The sequence below is a fragment of the Monodon monoceros genome, unplaced genomic scaffold (assembly GCF_005190385.1).
Source record: "Monodon monoceros isolate NGI ecotype Baffin Bay Population unplaced genomic scaffold, NGI_Narwhal_1 Super_Scaffold_12, whole genome shotgun sequence".
NCBI classification, from domain to species: domain Eukaryota; kingdom Metazoa; phylum Chordata; class Mammalia; order Artiodactyla; family Monodontidae; genus Monodon; species Monodon monoceros.
The window spans coordinates 26284293-26308604 of record NW_021703768.1 but is presented as its reverse complement, the minus strand read 5'-3'; the positions used below and the strand labels follow the sequence as shown (position 1 = coordinate 26308604).

At 38.1% G+C, this 24312-nt stretch overlaps 1 protein-coding gene across 1 annotated transcript in view; it reads right to left on the bottom strand.

The window, feature by feature from the left end:
- Positions 1-491: 491 nt before the first annotated feature.
- Positions 492-24312, bottom strand: part of CDH6 (cadherin 6) — a 125178-nt gene continuing 101357 nt past the window's right edge. The window contains exons 4-12 of the mRNA XM_029217934.1: positions 22958-23077; positions 20782-20949; positions 18450-18637; positions 16189-16442; positions 11156-11292; positions 8505-8626; positions 7328-7445; positions 6943-7194; positions 492-1711 (exon numbers count right to left, since the gene is read on the bottom strand). Coding sequence (XP_029073767.1) covers positions 1221-1711; positions 6943-7194; positions 7328-7445; positions 8505-8626; positions 11156-11292; positions 16189-16442; positions 18450-18637; positions 20782-20949; positions 22958-23077 — 1850 coding nt within the window. The 3' untranslated portion in view covers positions 492-1220. The remainder of the gene's footprint in view (positions 1712-6942; positions 7195-7327; positions 7446-8504; positions 8627-11155; positions 11293-16188; positions 16443-18449; positions 18638-20781; positions 20950-22957; positions 23078-24312) is intronic.

The following is a 24312-nucleotide window of genomic DNA, read 5'->3' as shown; positions in this document are numbered from 1 at the left end:
TAATATGTAGGTTTTCACCATGATTTCAATGTTCATCTATATGTATCATGTTATATAAATATACGGATATTTCCAAATGTGAAGGACAGGGTGTCAAGTTCAAGTGTGACTGGCTCTTACCTCCCCATTAGACTCTGAGAGCGGGATCTGAGTTTTATTTAATCTACCTTCACTAATGCAACTTAATTGTATAAGACGTATCTGAAGAATATGAATTATTGTACTTCACACTGCTACTTTCAAGTATATTAGAATAATACTGACAATTACAGACAAGGAGTTAAACTTTGTCTCAGAAAAGTTCCTTCAAGAACTTTTTAAACAATTTAGACTTATTTGTAATTAGCCTACGGATGGCTGAAATAATTTCAAGTGATCCATGATACATTTGGTGGCCCAAACTTTAAAATATGCTAAATATTTCCTTTGTTAACATTGATTATCTATTTTTCTTTTCCCTTTATATGGTGCAAGGGCAAATTTTGTATGTCTAATATATCACAAATTATGAGTCAGTGGCAAGGAATGAGGTCTTATTAAGATTTTTTTTTTTTTTTGGTTATCTTTGAATGTTACCATTTAATTGGCATCATTTCCTAAAGAAGAAGGCGAATCTCAAAACGTTGGTGGATCTGATGTTTTGAATAGTCACTGGTGCCGGAAAAAGATCATGAAGGATAAACAGGACCGGCAAATATCATTTGAAATTCTTTGTAGGAGAAATACACACCCATATATAGTTCATCATCTCCTTGTGAGCTGATATACCAGGAGCAGTGGTTCCTCCTTCATTTCTTTAACTAAAACTATATTTTTATAAAGTATAATCCCTTATCCCATTAGCATGTGAAATGTACAGAGCAGTCAGCTGACCTTGGGTCAATGCAATGTACTACGAGACCAGGCCAGTGAAATCGAGCATGTTCCAAACCTGCACTAAGAGAACAGGGGAAAGGATTACTCCCCATCCTCTCCTCCAGCACGCTGCCTGTTGGGCTGACATGGTTAACTGGATGCGCTAAAAAATAAACATTTGCCTCTCAGAAGCTCATAAAAGTGTACTAGAAAAAAAGTCTCTAACATTGGATCCGCACGGACTGCAGCCATTGACTTTTGGAACGGGTAGAACAGAGAACCCTTCACGGAGCGGTGGATAAATAGAAAGAAAGAGCCACTTCACATGTTTCAGTGTCGTACTGGAAAATGAAAAAGGCAACATATTAGGAGTCCTTGTCACTGTCCACCCCTCCGTACATATCTGCGAGCTTTTTGAACCGAGGCCCCCAGTCACTAAGGTATTCATAGTCCTGGTCTCCATCCGTGGTCACCGACTCCAGCGAGCTCAGGGAATCGGCCACTGAACCGGTACCCTCGTAGGCGAAGGTGGCCAAGGAGTCGTAGGGCGGGGCAGTGGGGTCCGTGTCATTTTCCTTTAACCTTTGGTTAATGAAATCTCGGACGTCGGTGTTATCACAAGCTGCTGGAGTCCGTCGGGGTAGAAAAAGGGCTTCGGGCACAATGTCCCTGCGTAATTTGCTGTCCTCTATGGCTTCGGGATTTCTCAGGGTGCCGATATCAAAGGCCTGGGTGTCCTCCTCTCCCCCACCTTCGTCGTTGTAACTGACAATGTTGTCTCTGATGTCCTCTTTGGAAATGATCAAAGGTTCTTTGTTCCGCTGTCGCCTGAGAGCTGCAAACAACACCACTGTCACTGGAAGCAGAAACAAAACGAGGGAAGGGAAAGTTAATTTGCCGACCAATTAACGTCAGGAAGAAACACTGCTCCAAAGTGAAGTTTTCAAAGTTTTCGAGGAAACTACTCGAGACTCAATTTTTGCTTCCTTAAGGTTGCACGTGCCTCCACGCATGATCAAACCACGACCCTCTCCCACCCCCAAATCGAGTAACTATTTGAAAGAAAGTTAGGATTTAAGTAGAGGATAGAACACCTTCATGTTTTGTCAGTAGTTCCTTCTTGCTTTGAAATGGCAGACTAGTTTCAAGGTAAGGGAAAAAATAATAAAAAAGAGCTCAAACACAGTGAGAGTACTGCAATAAGAGTGAAAATTATGCTGAACACCTGAAATGCTCTGAAACTGTTTATAAGTACAAGGCTGGCACCTTCGGGGATGTGTTGAAGGGTTTGCATAACTCCACTTCTAAAATAACTTTTGCACTGATGCCTTCTTTGTTTTTCCGGAGAAAAGTATAAAGTTAGTTTAAAACCCAAAGTAGAGACGTGGATGTTTGGATACCTTTCTTACATATAAGGACAGGTAATACCTGCAGAGGCCCAGATACAATTCAGAAAGCCGTTTTGGACTTCAAGATCAGCCAGTTTGAAGGGGGCAGGTAATAGTGCGCATGCCAGATTACCTGTGTTTAGGCTAAACAAAATAAACACATCTAAGTGGGAACTTAAAAAATCTCTCAGAGTTTCATGTTCTGTAAGTCTGTTGACCGGAATGTTTGTTCTTTTGATTTTTCCTAATTCGGATTAGAGGCAAAGCAAGAGCTGTGTTTAAATAGGTCCTGACGTGGGCTTCCCTGGTGGCGCAGTGGTTGAGAGTCCGCCTGCCGATGCAGGGGACATGGGTTCGTGCCCCGGTCCGGGAAGATCCCACATGCCGCAGAGCGGCTGGGCGTGTGAGCCATGGCTGCTGAGCCTGCGTGTCCGGAGCCTGTGCTCCGCAACGGGAGAGGCCACAACAGTGAGAGGCCCGCGTACCGCAAAAAAAACAAAAACAAATAGCTCCTGACGTTTCTTCATAGCTGGTTGGGTAGAAAACAGCTGGCTACCTGTAAAGAGACACATCCATGAATGAACATATGGATGGGAAAGTGAAAACATACCGACATCTTGGAGAGAAAACAGCCATCCAGGGCAGAAAATGCATTGTTAACCTGGGGTTGTCCATGGGAGATTAGTACCAGTAACATCTCTTTAGTCTCTCATCTATAACATGGTCCAGTTTTTATGAGCCATGCAAATTGAATTATCACAATAAAAATTACAGAATAATGGCTTTTGGTGGATGTGTATATCTATCTCTATATTAATGGATATAGGCACACCCAGGTGTCTATATATTTAACATTTCAGATGTTAATAGTATTAATAATTGGTGATCTATCGAGATAGTTCTATGTGCCAAGCACTGTGCTAAGTGCTTTACATACCGAATCGAGTTTAATTATCATAATAGTCTTACAAAGTAGGTACCATCATTATAACTCCATTTTACATAAGAGGAAATTGAGGTTTAGAGATGTCACGTGTACAAACAATTGAAATCTAGGTCAGTCAGACTGAAAAGCCTGTACTCTTAATTACCCTGCTTTGAAGCATGTTTGGATTGTAGACTATTTCTAAAGGATATGCAATTTTGCTGTTTTCAAGCATGCGGTTGTGTAACGGTACACATTCTCTTTTGCTGCCAGAGAGTATCCTGATGCCTCATTTATCCCTTTCATTCAGGGTATTTATTTATTTGTTCATTCAATAAATATTTATTTAGTGCCAACTCTGTGCCAGGTATAGTTCTAAGCATTATCAATAATAATAAAAAAAAAAGATCCAGAGCCTGTCTGAAAAAGGGAGGCAGGAGTGGTGGTGGTGGGGTGGCGGATAGAGACAGAAAAAAACAATGTATGTAATAAATAAGGAAATTATTATAAGGTGATAAGTGCAGTGGAAACAAGAAAAAGTAGGGCAGAGTAAGGAGGATGGGAAGGACTTCTGTGTACGTTTGAGGGGCTGTATATATTTTCTGGGGGGAGACTGCATCATTGAGGAAGTAACATCTGAGCAAAGAGATGAGGAGTTATCTAAGGAACTATCTGGAGAAGAGGACAGAGCTAGGAGGAAGGCCATGGGGTGGGGTGTGCCTGCAGCGTGTGAGGTGCCGGGGAGACGAGCAGAGTAGGAAGGGCCATGTCAAGTGGGGCTGTGGGTTCTTTGTACACCTTCACTTTACCCGGGGGGTCCAGGTGGGTGGAAAATTGCACGGCTTTGGATGGAGGGATGCTCTTAATCTACCTTTTATACTGGTTTCCAGTGTGACGCGGATTTGCAAAACAGAGGGTTGTAAGTAAGGACAGCCTTTAGGATAGAGAATAGAATCAAGCTAACTGTCGCTCAAAGAAATAAATTCTGATGGACACAGGTTCATTCCAACATTTAAGTCAAGACAGCAGGCATTTATCACTTTCTGATTTTTCCCCAGCTTAAGGTGCCTATATCTTGTCTTTTACTCCTGTGCACACCTGAAAGTGCAATTGTCTAGAAGACAGAGGGCACATTCAGTAATTTAAAGGCATTTGTGCACTGCCTAATTCTCCTACTGTTACAACTGCCTATATCTTTTCTTATTGGCCCAATGCACATCTGAACAGAATTTCTTGAGGGTGTAACTGTCTAAAAGGAAGATCTTTTTCAAAGCTAATTTTTATAAACCGAAAATGTGAGTTCTAAGCACATGGAACAAAAACACTCTGAGAAAGTAAAATGCTGCCTTCTCTGTAACTGAGCCCTTCCCTTTTCTCTACCCCCTTGAGGCCAGAGGACAGCAGTGAGATATTTGGGGCCAGCGTGCTTGGACAAATTTGTGTTCAAATCCCATCATGAAACTGGAAGGTAGCAAGGCAGATCTAGGTTCACTTAAACGATCCGACCTTTCTAAGTCAGTTTCCTCCTCTGTAAAAGAGAAGCAATAACACAGTGCCCAGTGTGAAAGTTATTATGCCAACTCTAAAGCACCAAAGAAGCACGAGATGTAGTAGTTGTTTTTACTGTTGCTTTATTGACAAAAACAACAGATGCCACATGATCCACTTTCTTGATGGCAGATTTCCTCCTATATCAATGTGGCTTTCCTTCTCTTACCAACTCTCAGGTTTGCTGCCACTTTCTTCAATGGTCTCATTTTTAGTTTGAGCTCTCTTTCATCCTGAAAGTTACACTGCATTCTATAAGTTCATGGAGAAAATAGAGTACAGTGTGGAAGCACCAGGGGTCGGCAGGGTAAAGACCTGCGTTTGGAACTTAGCTCTACCACCTGTTAGCTGTGTAACTTGGCTTCACACCCTGGGGCCTCAGTTTTCATATGTAAGATGCAGATAAATATAGACTAGATGGTTCTGAGGATTAAGTGAGAAAGACATTTGTAAAGCATCTTGCCCAGTGTCTAGCCCATGCTGTGAGCCTAGTAAAGATTAGATCCCATTTTTCTCCTTTTTAATTAGGTACAGAATTCCAAAGAGACTAGACAAGATGTGGGAAACACTGAGGCAAATTAGAAGTAATGAGGAGACAGTGAAGTCACTGGAGGGAAAAGATGAAAAAAGAGGACATAGGGAGCTGGTTAGAAGGAAACTAAGGGGGAGGACAAAGTGGGTAGATGATGAGGGAAGGGAAGCATGACCTCTATGAGATGAAGGCTGGCTCTTCCTCCATAGACCATGAGTCCATGGAATTCTACCTGAGTACGGCATGCCAGTCTAGCCCTTCTAAAAATAACCTCTTTTTTTTTTTTGCGGTACGCGGGCCTGTCACTGTTGTGGCCTCTCCCGCCGGGGAGCACAGGCTCAGCGACCATGGCTCACGGGCCTAGCCACTCCGCGGCATGTGGGATCTTCCCGGACCGGGGCACGAACCCGTGTCTCCTGCATCGGCAGGCGGACTCTCAACCACTGCGCCACCAGGGAAGCCCATATAACCTCTTTTTTTTATCAAAAAGAATATTCATATCTTTCTCTTGGAAAACAATTTTTACAGACTCACACCATTAGAACACTGATTTGTCTTTGCATACTGTCAGTTTTTATTTACCCTCATATCTTAAAATACTTCCCCCAAATCTTAGCTGACAAAGAGAATCACAGTTCTTTAGCCGAGTTTCAAAACTCTGTTATAATTAGCAGAGTTGATCTGGAACGTGAAACTCTTGAACAGGGATCCCTAGGCTTTCTCTTGGAGAAATGGAGGTTTTCCTTTCCTCTTTTCATAGTCACTATATTGTCATTTTTTAAAAAGGAGTTTTTCTCCTTCTGTGAAATCCAGGTTAACTCTGGCTTATTTTCTCCCCCCATGGTGTAGGCAAGCTTCTCAAATCTTAACTTTTTTTTTTGAAGGGCTGCATTAGCTAACATTTGATTTCTTAGTTCACAACAGTCAAGGGACTTTGGAGCATTTTGAGCTCAACTTGTGCACTTAATTAGTTGGTTGGGGGTAAAAATTTCCTTTGATTCACCATTAGATCTTGATTTTCACTATTCATTCATTTCTTTTAGGTCAAAGATTTATTTCCTTAGTCACAAACGTTATTTATTATTGAGAGTCTGAGAAATAATAGACATTGTGTATGTGGCAATCAGAGAGCAATGCTAAGAAGGTAGTTATTTAAGTGGGTGGATCCAAATAAGTTTTCTGAGATAAAGAAAATTTCACCACGATTTATTCTCCTGTATGAGAAAAAAAAAAGTCATCACATTTCTCTTTCCACTTTCCCATTGATCTTTAAACTTTACCTTTGTAGAAATGGCCTTCATTACATACCCCATGTCCAATGACTTTTGTTCTTTGAAAATTTAACGTTTACCAGGTTAAATATTAAACAACAAATGAAATGGAAAGGGCATATTTATATTGCCCTCAAATCCCCCTGTGGTTCATTCCCAGTCTGATAGAAAAGAGATTCTTTTGGTGGAATGACTCCCTGGGTAGGGAAAGACATGGGCAAGTTTCACAGCTGTTCATTCTCCAAAGCCATTTTCAAGCAAAAACTAGTTCATGGGTGAACCACATAAGATTCTCAGCACATAACTCTCCTCACTAGATCGGGCTGTATGCCTTAATGGGGGAGGCGGATAAATCTAGAGAGCCACAGTAACAGTGTGTGCCCCTCAGCATGGGGAGATAGGATGCAGGGAGAAGCAGTTTACCTAGTAGGGTCACGATGCACAGCAGGATGGCAACCAGAGCCCCCGTGCTCAGTCCCGTGGGGTGGACGAGGGCCTCCGCGTGGCAGGACTGCATGTTCCCTTGGTGGTCACACGCACAGACCCGGACAGTCACTGTCCCAGTGCTGCTTTGGACTGGGTAGTCATTGTCTGATATGACCACAGGCAGGAGATAGGTGCTCATCTCGTGTCTATTGTAGCCATTTTTCCGAGTTAAGATTCCCGCTGTGTTGTCTGGAACCGGAAAGCAAAGTGGTGAATGGAAGTGGAAACCATGTTATATATTGGATCAATTGTGATGGGAGTAGACAGATAATAGATGCAGATATAGATATATAGACAGACAAGGCAACTTGGACTCATTTACCTTTGTTGTCTTGAATGGTAAAGTTTGAGCCACTGGCTGCTTCTGGGGCCAAAGAGAACGAGAATTGGTGCCCGCTGTAAGGGTCATCCTTGTCAACGGCTCGTAGGGTCTGAATCAACTAAAATTGAAACCATAAAGCTGCCATCAAGTCTTGCTAACTCAAAAGTGTTTCTTACAGTTTTGCAGTAAATGGCTTGATCAAATGATTTCTAATTTTACTTTTAAAATGATAGCCTGTAGAAAATTTACAATGAATCCACTGTATGCAAAGAACTAATAGGCTGGAAATAGAGCCAGGGACAATACTTTGTTGTGGAGCTGTCCTGTGCACTGTAGCATTTTTAGCAGCAAGCCTGGTCTCCTCCCTTCAAACCAGCAGTACCCTCTTCCTTGTCACAATCAGAAATGTCCCCAGACATTGCCAAATGTCCCCTGGGGGGCAATATCACCTGGGTTGAGAAACATGGCCCTAGAGTGATACCAAGCTATAAAATATCACAATGATCTATGACAATATTGCAACTTAAGTAAATGGAGGCACTCTTTGGACAGCCTGCTTAGAAATGCAATCTTGGCATATACATAAGCCATCAACCTGCAAAAAAAGCTAATTTGAATATAAAACACACAACTTCAGCTTCTCATTTTAACATGCATTTTAACAGTGCACTTCTATTTTGACAAACTGTAACATAGTTTTTATATCACTGGCAGAAAAGACCGATTTCAGGTGGGGACAAATGTGTAAAACAGTAAAACATTCATGAATTTGTACTGCTTGTACAGATGGGCAATGTAAGTAAGTGAAACTATGAATTATAGGCAATTGTAAAATATGTTCTAGCTTTTACTTTCCAGTATATATGGTAATTAAAAGTATCTGCTCACCAGTAAAGATTTTTCCAATAAAGCTGTGACTAATCTATTTTATGTCAAAACTTAAGACTGATTTGGGATCAGCATCAGTCTTTGAGACTGATGAACTTCCTGTTCTTAAAAACTGTTTGTTCTCTTATGCAAGTTAAACATTCATCGTGGTTCTTATTTATAGTAATAATTTTGTTGGCATTTATTTCATAGATAATTCAAAACTTGCCCTCAGCTCTGTGTATCATCTGAATTATTAGAAGATCTAAATTAATCTGAGTTAATTAATTTACTTTCTTATGAAACTCACCTGATCTGCTTTTGCTTTTTCACAGACAAAGGTTTCATAGAATTCAGCAAATTCTGGAGGGTTGTCATTGACATCTAGAACTTTAATATACAGCGGTACTCGGCTGCTTTGCTTTGGATTATCTGCAAAATGCCAAAAAGAAAGGAATAGGCATTTATATGTTGATGGCCAGTCCCCTTTAGATGATGGTTACTCACTCCTTTCTCATTCATACATAGATTCCCCAAGGCTCCTGTGAGTACCACAGTGAATTATGTATCATCATAGTCACAAAAAAGTAGAATTAGATTGTTTGGTACTTCTGGAGTTGGATACACCTGACGGAAATATCTAGGAGACAAAGCTACTTCTATTGGTACAGTGCAACTGTATAACAAACCCCAGAGTAACACAAAATAAAGAAAAGCTCTCCAAGAAAGGAATTTTAGAAGCATATTTTAAAGGAAGCCAAGGAAGTAGGCAGATGGGAAAAATGTGGGCAGAAGGAAAAAGGATGGGATAATAATGATTGTTAATGGTCTTAGTTTTTTAGTTTGAGAGCTAGACATTGTGCTGAGCACTTTGTTATATTTTATTTACTCCTTATAAACTTCTGAGATAAATATAATTATTGTCCCCATACTATAGATGAGGAAACATATCATATTGTAGATGAGACACAGAGAAGTCAGGTAACTTGTCCATATTCACAGAGATAGTAAGGACTGGAGCCTAGACTCAAACTTGGGTCTGTCTGACTCCAAAGCCTAGGCTGCTCATCTAGGATAATGATAGAGCAGAATCAGTGTTTGAAGACCTGAGATAAATGAAGTATTTTGGCTGTCATCTCTGATAATCTCCTGGGTAGTATGGAAGGCAGATTCCTGTTCTAAGAATCAGGAGCTGGAGTCTCTTACCTCAGGTCTCTTCACTCACTTCACTCATGTCTGTTTGTTTGTTCACTTCATAAATATTTAATGAGCATCTAATATCTAAGTAGTGCCAGCCACTATTTGGGGTGTATAACAAAGATCCTGCTTCCTGGAGCATTGTTCTTATGGGGGTAGGTGAACTGTAAACACATAAATATATAATGTGCCAGATGGCAAATGCTATGGAGAAATTAAACAGGCAAAAGGGACTGGAGAGAGATGGAGGTGCTGCTTTGTATGGGATGACCAGGATTGTCTTCTCTGATGCGATGCCATTTGCATAGAGATATGAATGAAGAGAAGGATTAAGCCATGTGAATATTTCTGGCTCTCGAGGTAGAGGAAATGGCAAGTGCAATGGCCCTGGAGTGGGAGAGAGTTGGTTTAATACAAGCTCTTGGCTCTTGGCATCAAAGGTAGTTAAGAAGTTTGGACAATAAGATTCTTAGGTTCCTTTGCATCTAAAATTTTGCTCACATTATTCTTCCCAAGTTAGAACTGCAGAAGATGAAGTTTTAAAAGATCTTTATCACTAGTACTTTCAAAGATATCATAGAAACATTAAATCTTAAAAACAGAAATATTTAGGTACAAAGTTTAAAATACACACGAGATGACTACTTCAGTAAAAAATAAAATTTCATGATGTTATAAAAAATGATCTTTTCAGTGGGAAATAATTTTGTAATTTTAAAGCTTGAAGTATTCTCAGTCATTGGTATCCACATTAGTCCACATAAATTCTGAAAATCAAATTCCTACCTAACAAATTTATAATGAGGAGTTCTTATCACTATCAGAAAGCAATGCTTCATTTTGTCCACGTTGGTTGTTACTCTAGTCAGTATCTTTCAGTCACTTCAAATCTCATGAGTTATGTTGACAAAGAATATTACTGTATTATACCATCTGATATGGAGTGTTTCACACTAGATACCCCACTGAGCTAAAAATGTTTGAACTTTTAAAATCAAAAACAAAAACTAAAAAATGAGCTATAATTTAGAAGCCTGTTTTCAAACATTTCAATGTTATTTTAAAGATCCTTTTCCTTTCATCTACTTAGGTCTATACATTGTGTTTACATTATACAGTTTTCACTGTATATAACCATTTTATTTGAAGTATTCCTTTGGCCCTGTTTTTCTCTGCCTTAAATTTCACGGGGACTGCCATAAAATTCATTCTAAACATTGTGTTGATTAGTATTGGTGATTAGTATTAGTCACTTTGGTGTACCATGAAAAAGTTACAATTTATATCTCTTAATTCTGTAACAATTTTGAAATAGACATTCTGCAGAAAGCTAAAGGATGACTATCCAGAAGATTTCTAAACAATGCCTACATTTTAGAATATACTTGATCTCCACCCCCTCCTCCCGGCCACACACACACAACGTCTGTGAGCCCATTTCTTTTAGCTGCTTCTGTAATGTTCTGATTTATAAGCTTTTTGGAATCAAATCCAACATGTACCAATTCAACCTAGGTTGACAGATGCATTCCTGTTTTATTGTTCCCAAACTGCAGAACTTCCACAGTTGCTTCTGCATTTAGGAACAAACCAACACGTGTCTAGAAGAAACATTAGTGCACATCATTGCAGAGCTCTTTCCCTCAATAAGTATCGAGTGGGATCATCAATACATGGTGACAAGTTTCAGCCGCATTTCACTAGCCCTTGTGGAGATGCTCCCTCTGTCAATCAGGGACAGCAGTGGTAAAAGGGTGGACTTACTGATCTCTGTTGCTATCACTGTAATGTTGTGCCACAGCAATGTTTCTCGGTCAAGAAGTTTCGATGTAAAAATTGAACCATTTCCAGAATCGATGTTGAATATTCTGTCCATATCTGTGTGTCGATCAACAGAATACCTGATGATGCAGAGCAGAATTTAGAAAAGTTTTCTTTGATTTGCTATTCTCGCATCCTAAAACTATTCCCAGAAAATCTGTTACGTGAATTTTTTTCTACCTGTAGCACGTATTTGAATATCGGTAACTTAATATTAAGCAAAATATTCTGATAAATTGTTTCTTTACAATTGCGGTCTTAATAGTACACGCACTAGACAAGTTGCACGATTCTGAGTATCATTACTAAAGTTTCATTTAAAAAAATGTAATTTAGATCAAGTTTATATAGTAATTGTTACATTTTAACTTAAGTTTTTAGACATTTGGTTAGGACTTTAATGTGTGTGTGTGTGTGTGTGTGTGCATAAGTAAGGTTATTGGCTACTTTTCTATTATCCATTTTATTTAAAAAATCGTTATGTTGAAAAAGCAAAAGGTGGTTAGTGTGGCTGAGGTTAGTGAATCTGGAGAGGGAAATAGCAGATGAGCTTGTGGAGAGATCCACAGTCGGGACTGCAGAAGGATGGGCTGGCTGTGGGGAGGAGTTGGAGTTTATTTGAACTTGATGTGGATCTTCCAATGGATTTTAAGCAGAGGAGTGTCACCATCTAACTCATGCTTAACAAAGATCACTGGCTGAATTGTGGAGAACGGTTGGACGGTGCTGTCACAAATGATAGGAGTGAAGAACAGGATTTGGGGAAGATCGTAAGTTCCAGTTTTGATATGTTGAGGCTGAGGTGCCTGAGGAACGTTCAGGAAGCTCAAGATAAACATCCAGACTGACAATCTAGATTTCCTATTCAACACTCTAGGAAGAGAACGGGAAAAATGCAAAGAATGGAGTTGCTTAAAGGATGAACGGGAGAATGGAGACCCACAGGGACTAGAACAGTGCCCAGAGTAGAGTAGGAATTTGATAAATCTTTAAAAAGGAGAGTTTGGAGAATTCAAAGAAAACCAAGAGGTGCTTTAGAAACCAAAACAGGACAAAGTCTTCAATGCTGAAATTGATGAAAGAGTAGTAGATTTTGAGAAATGTTATCTTCTTTATAAATTTATTACTAGTGTCTGGAATAGTCATATGTAAGGGGAAAATATGTATACGCCCTGTTTTATGGGGGGAGCATTAAAGAGAAAACTCAGAAGAAAGTTGATATGCGAAGGCCATTATGAACAAAAAATTGCCTATTTCAGCTGAATTCTCAAAATGTACATCATGATAGGAGATTTTAAAATGTCAGCTCAGTAGAAATATATTTTAAGTAAATGTCCTACCTAGTCATACACATGTGGAAGTATTATGAATGCTTTTTAAAAAAACTCTTGTTGCTAACTTGCAAATAGTGTATCATGTTCCAAGATTCTATTTCAATTAATTATTTTGTTTTAAAGTACTACTAGTGAATTATAATAAACAATGTTATCTTAATAAAATCTATTTTTGTCATCTAGCAGGTGTCTAAAAAATATATATTCCATTATTGTAGGCTATTTAAACTTGATTTTAAAGAGAATTAATGAAGTTCACAATGGATACATATATGTCAGGATGGAATTTTAGTTTCAGTTTACATAAGTCTAGTGTTTTATTATCAGAAGGTTTGAAACAGATGAAATAGCTACTGTTTTGCCATTTATGTCATGAATCAACATTTATTAAGAATTTAGCCAATTGCATTGAACTTGCTTGATCACCTTTCTTCATTTTTGAGAATGATAAATATTTATAGGACGTAATTACCAAAAAGGAAATCTCAGTATTCATAGCCTTTGTAAGGAATTTAATAATTTTCTACAAATATATTTTTTTCTTTCATGAAAAATGTCACGTTTAAGACTTGATGCTTATTGCCTTTATAAGCTGTTAACAATTATACACAGCAATAATCTTTTCTTGCTCTTTGCCTCTTTTCTTCCTGCTATAGTTTTAAGTTTTACAAGTAATCGTATTTTCCAATCAAGCCTTGAAATAAAGGGTAAGGGGTGAGGAATTTTTACTTGAAGGTGGCTTTTGATTTTAAAGAGAGAGGACTGTTTAGGAAATACCATAATTGTATATTATTTTCTTTCCTTAATTGGGGATTTAAAAATTAATAGAAAACCTAAAGTGTCTACATTGTTTAGGAAAGATATCTCATTTGAGGCACACAAGGCCTCATTTGTTTGTTGTTTTTCTTTCCAAAGTAATTTCTATTTATATCCAGAAATTTACTGTCTAGTCACATTAATAACTGATAAGGAAAAAGGTAACCAATCTCATCATGATTATAGCAGATCATTCTGCTAGGTACCTCGTTTTATTCCGTAGAACTTTACTGTATTCTGTGATTCAATAATTTGTCTTCTCATGTATCCTGAAGGGAGATTTGTGGGTCAGGAAAAGAAAATGTGTTTGCATGTGAATTTTTCATAATAAGTATTCAGAGTGACATTTTATAAGACTTCCATGGAAATCAAAGGACATTTGTGATATGAAGTTGTTGGAAGAAAATTATTTTATGTGATTAAAGAATTAAAGATTTGTGCTTACATAATGATAAATCATTGTTTGGGGGAAGAATTCTCCAGTCTTAATTATGCACCTAACGTTGGGTCTAGCACTTACTTGTGCAATATTTATGTCTTGCATAACCAAAAACTATGTGTGGTTGTAATTTCCGAATATAAGAATCAGTTTATCCTATAAAAAAACCCACTGGAATATGCATCTATATACCAATATATCTATGTGTATTTTTATCCTCGAAGCTATATCTATATATGAAATCCATATGTACCAAGGGAAGGCTGGCAGAAAAAACTTTAAAATTAGCTGACAGCCAGCCTAATCTGACAAGCTAACTACTTCCTGTAATAAAACATAATATAATTGCAATGGGTAAAAGTGGTATTTGGTATAAAAAGTAAAACAGACATAAAAATGAAGCCTACATTCCCAGAAGACATTATCTCTCTCAATTAAAAGCATGTTGACTGATCAAAGAGGTAACCGAAGCTCATATTTATAAACTTCCAGCATTAGCACTTTTAAATTGGTCTTGATGTTGACCTGCTAAGATTTTTGTCTTATGCAGTAGAACGAACTCTGCACGTTGGGAAAGTACTTAAGATTATTTGTGTTGTAGGAGCAGAGGCCGTCATTCATTTTTCCTTATTAATAATGTTAAACGTATACAGAGGAACACTTGACCCATGGGGCTCTCATGTGGCTGCTTTGGGTTGCCCATCATCCAATTTAAGGAGCCTACAGGTATTCCAGTAGAATGATAAGACAACAGAGTCTGTTTTCCCAAAGATTTAAAGTTATTCCCTGAAAATAAGCCAGGCATTTTTGAGTCTTAGATGTGGGACTTGCCATGAGGTTTCATTTGAACTCAGTGGCTAAAAAGTTGAACTCAAGGGCTCAATGGCTAAAAAGTTGGAAAACGACTGCCTTGGAGCCTCAGACTCTTTCATCTGCAATAGTATTCTTCATGCAGCAGCCAATGTGGTCCTCTTAGAGAGTAGTTTTGGATTAGTTAACTTTTCTACCCAAAGCTCTCCAGCGGCTTCTTACCTCAATCAGAATAAAATCCAGTGGTTACCAGCGCCTACAAACCCCAGTAGGCCCTGCTTCACTCACCACCTACCAAACCTCCCTGTCGCCTCATACCGTGCCACTCCCAGCCTGCGTCCCTCTCTCAGCTGCAGAGGCCTCTACTCCTACCTGCCAAGCAAGCTCTGATATCAGACCTTACCCTTGCTTTCCCCTCTTGTTGACATGTTCCTCCCCCAGAGAGCAGTGTGGTTCATCCCATCATTTCATTCAAATCTTTACTCAGATGATTTCCAACAAGGCCAAGCCTGACCACACTATCTAAAATAGTACCCCAGATACCCTTTGTTTTCTATACTCTGTCTTATTTTACTGCTTACAATTTAGTTTCACCTGACATAGCATATATTCATCATTTGCTTATTTCTTTCTTCCCCAATTAGAATGTAAGCTCCATGAGATCAGGACTTGGTACTGTTCTCTGTCATATCTCTAGTGCCTAGAACATGCCTGGCACAGGGCAAGTGCCCTGATCAGAATAGATCTGTAGACTCACAGGTACAGCTTCTCAGTCTGCTTATTTTCTTCATGAGGAATAATTTACACAATAATATTCTGGTTTAGCACTTTTCTCATCTAGTCAACTAAGCTACTGGTAAAGGCTCAAAGTTGTTGACTCCAGTGCTTTCATGATAAGATTCTAGAACGCTTAAGCAGTGGTGGTCTCAAAGGGCAATGAGGCTTTCTTACAACATGATTTACAACGAAGGTGTAAGGAAAGTACAGGGAAAATAGAGCTTGCTTACATAGTATATATTTGGATTCAGCTCTATTAATTTAATTTCCCCAGGATTTCACAGACGTATATCATGAAACAGTGCTTGTTTTTATCCATGTCTGCAACAGAAAAAAATTATGCATCCAAATGGAGCATAATTCTGCCTGTAAGTGTTACATGGTGGGTTCTTCCACGCTTGAAAAACTGACTTTCAAGCACAGCGCCTTGTTTGTTAAAAATGCTTTCTCTGTTCTATACCAATCTCTGACAAATCTAAGACCTAAAAAAAAAAAAAAAAAAAAATCCCAGACCATTCAGCTGCATTACCTTGTACCACTTCCATGTAAGCAGTAACCTCCTTATAGCTCATTTTATGTTTTTTCACCCCAAATTTTGAGTTTTTTAGGTTTACATCGTTGCTAAAATAATATTTTATGATGAGCAAGGAGAGCAGAGTTAGTAAAGGTACTTTAAAGTAGTTTTTCAGGAAGACAAAACTAATTGGAAAAACGGGATTCCTCTTTTCCAACTTACAAGTGAATATTTGAATATAAATCAACAAACTTATGGAAGAGACATGTCACAGAAGTGTGCTTACTTGACAGGATTTCGGGCAGCATCTGGATCTTGGGCTGTGACTGAGCCTATTGTCGTATTTATCTGAGCATCTTCTCTTATTTGTAGGATGTAGGCCAATTTGCTGAAGACAGGGGGCTCGTCTACATCTTCCACCATAATTTTAACTGTGGCTGAATCTTTGAATGGACCCAGGTAGAGAAAGCGGGGTTCAATGTGAGGGTTGGACGCTTCCACTTTGAGGCTGTACACTTTCTTCTTTTCAAAGTCCAAGAGCTTGCGGGGGGTGCGGGGAGGAAGAAGTGACATATTTAAAGCAACCAAGACACAGAAAGCCAAGGCATGAGCCATTTTTAGTGCAAATCACTGATAAATGAAAGTGATCATATTGCTTTGAGACATCACTACACAGCGTGATATTGGGTAAAGACATTGGAATTCAGATACCACACAATCCTGATGGAAGTGTGGGCTGAAATCACGCACCAGGGGTGCAAGTTATGATGGGCAGGAGAGGGAACCTAGAAGCAGGAGGGAACCTAGAACAGGCCCCCTTTAAAAAAAATCCTTATATTTGACTACAGGGAGCCTCGCCAGGGGCAGGTTGGCAAATATGTAGTAGATCCTTCTGTGTCAGATGTTGTCACATTTGGCTGTAATTGAACAGCTAATGAGTGCTTAAAATTTGCCAAGGGACTTCCCTGGCGGTCCAGTGGTTAAGACTCTGCGCTTCCACTGCAGGGGGTGTGGGTTGGATCCCTGGTCGGGGAACTAAGGTCCCACATGCTGCGTGGTACGGCCGAAAATTTGTTTTTTTAATTTTAAAAAATTGCCAATATCTGAGCCCCACCCTGGACCATTAAACCAGAATATCTGGGGTGGGGATGGCAATCTATACTTTTAAACACCTCCCCTAGTGATTCTACTGTGCAGCCAGGATGGAGAACCACTGGTCTGCAGCATGATTCCCTGTTCTTTATTCAGATAAAATAGATTATAAATGGGTTTTTTTTTGGCGTGAGTTGATAAAATATTCCAAGTGATATCCTGATAAGGGCATTCGGCTAATTACTTGCCAAAGAAAGTAATGATCATTGTTGTCAGAGGTCTTTAGGAGAAGTATTTCTGCTTCTGGAGACATAGTGAACCCAAATGCTTGTTGCTGACTTTTAGTTTTAGATGATAATATGACAAGGCTCACGAGAAACACAATTAATCAAGACGTTAGTGAATGTGATTTAGTCGGCTAGGCAAAATTTCAGTTTGAATCTGATAAGGCACCAAGAATATTAAAAAGGTTAATGCACACTAAGGGGCTTCCTAATTATATTATAGTATAAAACATTGATCTGAATGTCACTTAAACATGTTTTATTGTGTTTCCAGATATTAAGGCATGTAATCCAAAGCTTAAGAGGAAAAATTTTTCTTCTTATTTACATCTACTTACGCTTATATTTACCAGCAAATACAACAATATGCGACAGGAGAGAGAAAATATTACACCATACATGATAAAAGTGAAATCTTTAAAAATGTAACCAAAACTAATATTATTTTCAGCTTTGAAGCACACAGTTTATTGGTTTTTAATTTTTGCCATATTTTAGTATACTGCTCCGTGGTACCAAACAATTCTGGGGGTTAAATAGTGAATAAGTACATAGGGGAAAATAGGAATTTAGAATATAAAATCTTTATTATTGTGTTCCAAAAAGCAGCTAAAGAGCTTGCAGGAAATTTTGCTACTTTATTTTTGTGGTCTTTATATATCTTCTCTAATTCAAACCATCTTTATCACTGCTTGTATTATTCTCTTCCTTCAAAGCACGTAACGGAGTTTGTAGTTATACATGTTTCTTTGTTTATTTGCTTCCCTGTCCATGGGAGCAGTTCCCTGAGAGGAGAGACCATCCTGTTGAATGTCCTATTGCACCTCCAGCATCTAGAACAGTGTCTGGAACTATTTTTAAATTTATTCTTCACTTACATTATTTATTTCATGTATTTTTTGTATATCATTTGTTTATATTGTTTATTTACTTAGGAAGTTTTTAATAAAAATTTATTGAAAGTATGGAATTAATGAATGTATAAGATTATTGAGGACCCCTGAAAGCCAACCAAAGAACTCTCAATGTAATTAGACTAGGTCTTAAAAAGAAAATTAATAAAACGAGACTTGAGAGGAACGTTCATGTGAGATGTAATTGCCCCCAGTTACTTAGGGACCAGAGAAAAGTAAATGCCTTCATTTGTGTGGTATTTTAAAAAATGCATTACCTTTTTGACAGTTATAATCCCTTCCTGGGTTTCCTGATCGGTGATGACATCAAACATGTCCAGCCCCTCTCCCTCTGTAATGCTGTACTCAATTGCCGCATTTTCCCCCAGGTCGGCGTCACTGGCTTTGATCCTGCCAATTGGTGTACCCGGCGGAGATGATTCAGGGGTTTTAAACTGGTATGTACCTGTTAATCACCAGACAGAAATAAGTCAAACATAGACTAATTACACTCCAGCATACGAAAAACAAAACCCATTTTCTAGCAGTTCGTTCACACATTACCATGGATGCAGGCAGATTTGTGCTTTCCTTAAAATAATTAATGGTGCCCTAGTCTCCTTAACGTTTTTCCTTTCATGATTGTTAAGAATATTTCTTCTATTTCATGACCTGTCTCGTGGCAAAGGGAAAACACTTTTCTTGTCCTGTAAGTAGGCTTCCAAGTTTATGGTGTGATTGTGAGAAAGTCTGAACTGTGAAAGGAGGGCGCAGAAGGTTGCAAAGACCCCTGTTAATGTAATCTAGCAGAAAGAATAAAAAAGAATTTAACCTGAACTGTGACTTTAAGCCAATTACTAGGTGTTCTTTAAAAGAGCTCTTTCTGTCATTGCTAATAATAACTGAAGGTGAAAACAAATTACAGCACTTCCAGAATGTATCCAAGTAGAGATTCCTTCACTCCTACATGAAGCTGGTCTAGTTGCAGTTAGGGATATAGATAAATACATTGAGAAAAAATCTCTTAGTTTTTTCTAATTTTGACTAATTTCTTCCTTTAAATTTTACTAGTGTTTTTTCTATGCATAGATTTCTCCCATTCTTATATTTATATTACTAATTTAAAAGCTAGACATATACTTTTCTCATGTTGGAAAAGACGTTGAAGGAGAGTACATGTGAGTTTCAATTAGATCTGTCAGGCCAGCATGCAGTTAGGAACAGACAAATAGTAAAAACAAAACTTATTCTATTCTCACCCATTACATTTTGCCAACTATTTACACAAATTGCTTTGGAAAAAAAATTTATAGACTATGATACTACTAAAATATAGTCCTTCAACAATATTTAATCCACTAAGTATTGATTGAGCTCATCCTTGGTAAAATGATAAAACATGCCAAGTTTTTCTCTAGTGTATTCCACTTCCCTTTTGGGTGCCTCCAGCCCCTTTCTATATTCTCCGGTCCATTGCCTAGGGACATTACGCAGTAATGATCACAGTCTATTTATTCAAGGAGAGAGCACAGAGGGGGAAGGTCCCATGGTATGGGTAATCCTTCTGTTATCCTTCCCCAGGACATCCCCATATGGAAGAGGAGGTTTCTGGGAAATGTGCTGGTGATTCTGATATTTTCATTTCAGGCCTCTGTGGGGGATGTTTTAGCGTTCATAAAACCTTTCTTCTCCCCGTTAAATCAGAAATTAGTTAGCTATTCTGTTTTTGCATTTAACTGTGATTAAAATACTTGAAAAAAGTAAACAAGATAAAACTATTTCCTGTTGATCTGTGTGTATCTCCATTATAAAAGAAGCCCTTATTAGCTGACCAGCTTTACAAAAGGGCCACGCTTGAGTAAGTGGGTTTTCTACTTAATGATGGCAGCTGTTTTCTCCTGGAAGACAGGATTCAGGTAGTTTTCTTAGGAAATCATAGTCAGAAAGGAATTTTGATCCTGGAAGAAAAATGACATTAAAACCAGTACCTACTTGAGGTCTCTAAGTGAAAGGGTCAAGTGTACTGCTTGAGACAGAGTGGGCATTTATGAATGCTGGTTTGTCCTTTATCTTCCTTCTTACCTAATCATGAGCGTTAAAGATTTTAGAGATGACTTTTGGTATCTCAATTAACCATAATGTAGAAAACTATTTATGATTACAAATGGATTAAGTAAATAGTTATTTCCACAGTTGTATTTTTAGAAACAGTAAAATGATAAATCCTCCTCTTGCAAAGCCTCGTGAGGACTTAAGGGAGATTACATGCCTGATTAAATTCACAAAATATAAAGTCAAATTTTTCCTAACAAATAGCAGCATGCTTGTATGCATATTTATGCCTGTGGTGGTCTTATTAATAAGGAAAAATAAAACAATGATGTTGCTTTTATAATAACAGCCATATCAGACCATCGCTCAGCTAATTACCAATAAATGTTCACATCTACTGAGCATCAGTGTTGTCAACTCATTTTAATAAATGTGCCAGTTCTTACTAAGTTCACTAACTTTGGCAATTAATAAGAATAATGGGAAATAAATATCATTCTTAAAGTTACAGTTTTACAAAAGTGCACTGAATACACTCATTCAATCAAATGTTCCTACTCTGGGGAAACCGGGGAGGGTTGTCATTGACATCCGTCAGCGTGATGTTCACTGTGGTGGTCCCAGACAATCCCCCCATCTGTCCACCCATATCCTTGGCTTGAATCACCACTTGGTACTGCTCCCTGTTTTCACGATCCATGTTGAGCAAGGCTGTCTTGATGATACCTATGGATATGAAGTTCAGAAATGGAAAGGGGTATATTAAAAATACTTTACAAAATCATTTATTTATGCAAACAAACATAGATCGTCACCCACGATATGCATAACACTGTGCAGATGTCATGGGTGACCGTAAAGATGATTGATTATAGGTAGGCTTCGTACTGAAGGAAATTAAACCCACATAGGGGAGGTAGGTACATAGATACGTTAAAAAAAATACACCTATAATGCAAGGAGAATGAAAACAAGTACAAGTCACATCCTGCAATAGTGCAGACTGTAAGTGGCTTAAATATTAAGTGTTATAAGATGACACAGCAAAATATAACTTGGCGTGTGGCACAGTGCTAAACTACTGTAGCTGCTTGATAAAGGACACGGTGCATTATGAGGAAATTAATAAAGTCATATATACTTGAACTGACTCCTGAGTTTCACATTACCGAATTAACTAATTCCTCATCAAATATACCCACCATAATGAATGCTCTGAGGATCTTCTAAACCACAAAACTGTGGTCTTATAAAAACACAGCATCAGTTGTCTCATAATGATCATCTTGTATGATCCTAGAGAATTTTTTCCCTAAAGCTGACGTGAACTTTAGTTCAACAGGTCCCAGCAGTGACCAACATTCTTCAGTTAGGCAAAATTTATCTCTGTTGTTAGATGGTTATAAAATAATTAGTTTAAAGAACTTCTAAAAGTTTGTCTAATTTCTATGTAAGGCTTATGCTTCAATTAGCAGCATTCTTTCAAAAATCACTGGAGAAGGCTTTATAACCTTCTCAGGTGGCACATTCCGTGCTTTAATGACTAGTGAAGCTGAAAATACCTTTTTTTATTTTTAACAAGAATACCTCAGACAACAGGTAGGAATGAATACCTCAATTTCATTCCTGCAGTGCTGGCTTCAGTGAAAGTGAAGCTGCTTTCTGTTCTCCAGATAATAGTACTTCTCTATTTAAACACAGGAGGTCACGTTAGCCTTCTGTCCTTTAAGTTGAATAATTCTAATTTTTCATCCTCATTGTTTTTAAACTCAACATTTTCTTTTTCCTTGGGATTCTTTCTAAGTTCATGGCACCTCTTACATCGATTTCCAAGTGGATGTAGTAACCTAGAAAGGTTTTGATTTCTACTGACAATAATGGATGCTTAAAAATCGTATAAAAGGAACTCTACTCCTATTATGACAGCAAAAATATGTGTAGAATTTACTATACAAGTGATATTTATTAAAAAATAGTTCATCATAAGATAGTATGCTACTCTGTGGAGATAGTGCAGAAAAATGAGATGTTGAAAAAGGATTCCATTAAGGCAATCCATTTTGTTTTTTAGGGCAGTAGCAGTTAGGATAAGCTAGACAACGTGACAACAAAAGTAAAATTTCAGTGGTTTAACAGAACTGTAGTGCTCTGTGCAGGCCAGTAAGAAGCTCTGCTCATGAAAACCCTTAGACATTCAGGCTGGAGACCCACTCGATACTGGTTTCCATCCATGATCACTGTGGCAAGAGGAAGGGAACATGGTGGATTGTGCACCAGGTCTAAAAGTTTCGCTTGGAAATGACTCGTATCACTGCTACATTTTATTGGCCCAAATAAATCACATGGCTACATCTAGCTTCCCAGCAGGGTAGAGAGAGATGCAATCCTACTAAATAACTAGAAAAAGAAGAATCAGAATATGTATAAACAGCCCTACTGGCTATCAGAAGGGGTTGGCCTTTTAGCTTCATCTCAAACTGGAAAAGAGAATAAAACAATGTGTAATTTTTCTGAATCTCCTCTGAATAAACATGGTGGATGAAAGACCCATTGTCAGATTTCTTGCTTAAGATGACCTGGATGTCATATTTACAAGTGTATCACTGGTGTTTGGGAGATGAATCTAAGAAAATTCAATCACACTGATTATTTTTATTAAAAATTATGCTAGCTCAGTTGAGCATGTCAATTAAAATTACAGATTGTAAAAAGAAGATAAAAAAGGAATTCTAACCTGTTTCTGATTCAACTGAAAAATAGGGCTGCCCCTGTAGGATGCTATAGACAATTTTAGCACTGTTTCCGTACGTTGGATCATCAGCGTCAGTTGCAGTGACTTGGACAACAAATGTGCCTGTAATGACAGAAACATGAATTGAAAATAAATTAAGGGTTAATGACGGGTCCTTGATACCCACACATAAGGAAAAAGCACAATCTTACTTCTACAGAAAACTATCATGGCAAGGGAGTGAAGAACTACAGTGGGATGCTAGGCTAAAAAGCCTTGGATTTCTCTCTGAAGGAATGTGATCAACATTAATAAATATTGTAGGGATTAAATTAAAGGGAAGCACGGGAATGATCATGACTTTGGGTGTAACTGATTCCAACCCATCTCCAAGGGTGAGATTTGATTGGATTCTTGCTACGGCAATTCTTTCAAGTTATCTAGGCCTAAATCTATTGGCATCTTGCACTATTTTTTCGACAAGGATTAGTGTAGGTATTGTTTAATCAGGGGACCATTCGTGATTTTGCTGGAAATTTGCTGTGTCATAGGTGCTTTTACTCCTGGACTAGAACGTGCTGATGTGGAGCCTGCAAATGCAGTAGCTATTTTGTGATCTTAGCAATGCCAGCCTGAGGACAAAGCTGAATAGGACAGAAAATTACAGAGAAATATCTAGAACACAAATCAAACTATGTTCAAAGTCCACTTTACTTTTGGACTTAAGTAATGTGACCAATAAATGCTTGCATTGTTTAAAGTAATTTGAATTGTGTTTTCTGTTACTTACAAATAAAAGCATCCTAAGTGATAAATCTGATAATTCTAAGAGGTTGAAAGACCTTGAACCTTATGAGAAGTAGTTTTGGATTAAGTAAAGAATTAATTCAATAGTAGAGGATACACATCCAGAATTTATAATCCCAAAAGATGATTATAATTAAATGCACAAAGAAGGCTATGTTGTTTTAGATTGGCATTTTTATCTTAGAGACCACAGTTAATAATAACCTTCAAAGTATCCCTAACCCCCAGGAAATTCCATGCAAATTTTTATGTGTATGCCTACATGTATATTACAATGAGGATAAGTTCCATGGACTTTATCTGATTCTCAAAGGGGTCTGTGACTTCCAAAAAGGGTAAGACCCTCTGATTAAGATCACTTTATGGCTGACTTTTGGTATTCATATTAGACAAAGAGTAAGCATACTGCTAGAACTCTCCTGTCCATGAACAGGGCAGGGAAGTCACATTTAGGGAATATTAGAATTTTTACATTGCTTTTGTAATATCTAACCAGTTCCATTTATTGAACAAATATACTGTACTGTGTAAGGGTTGGATGCTCTGGAGGT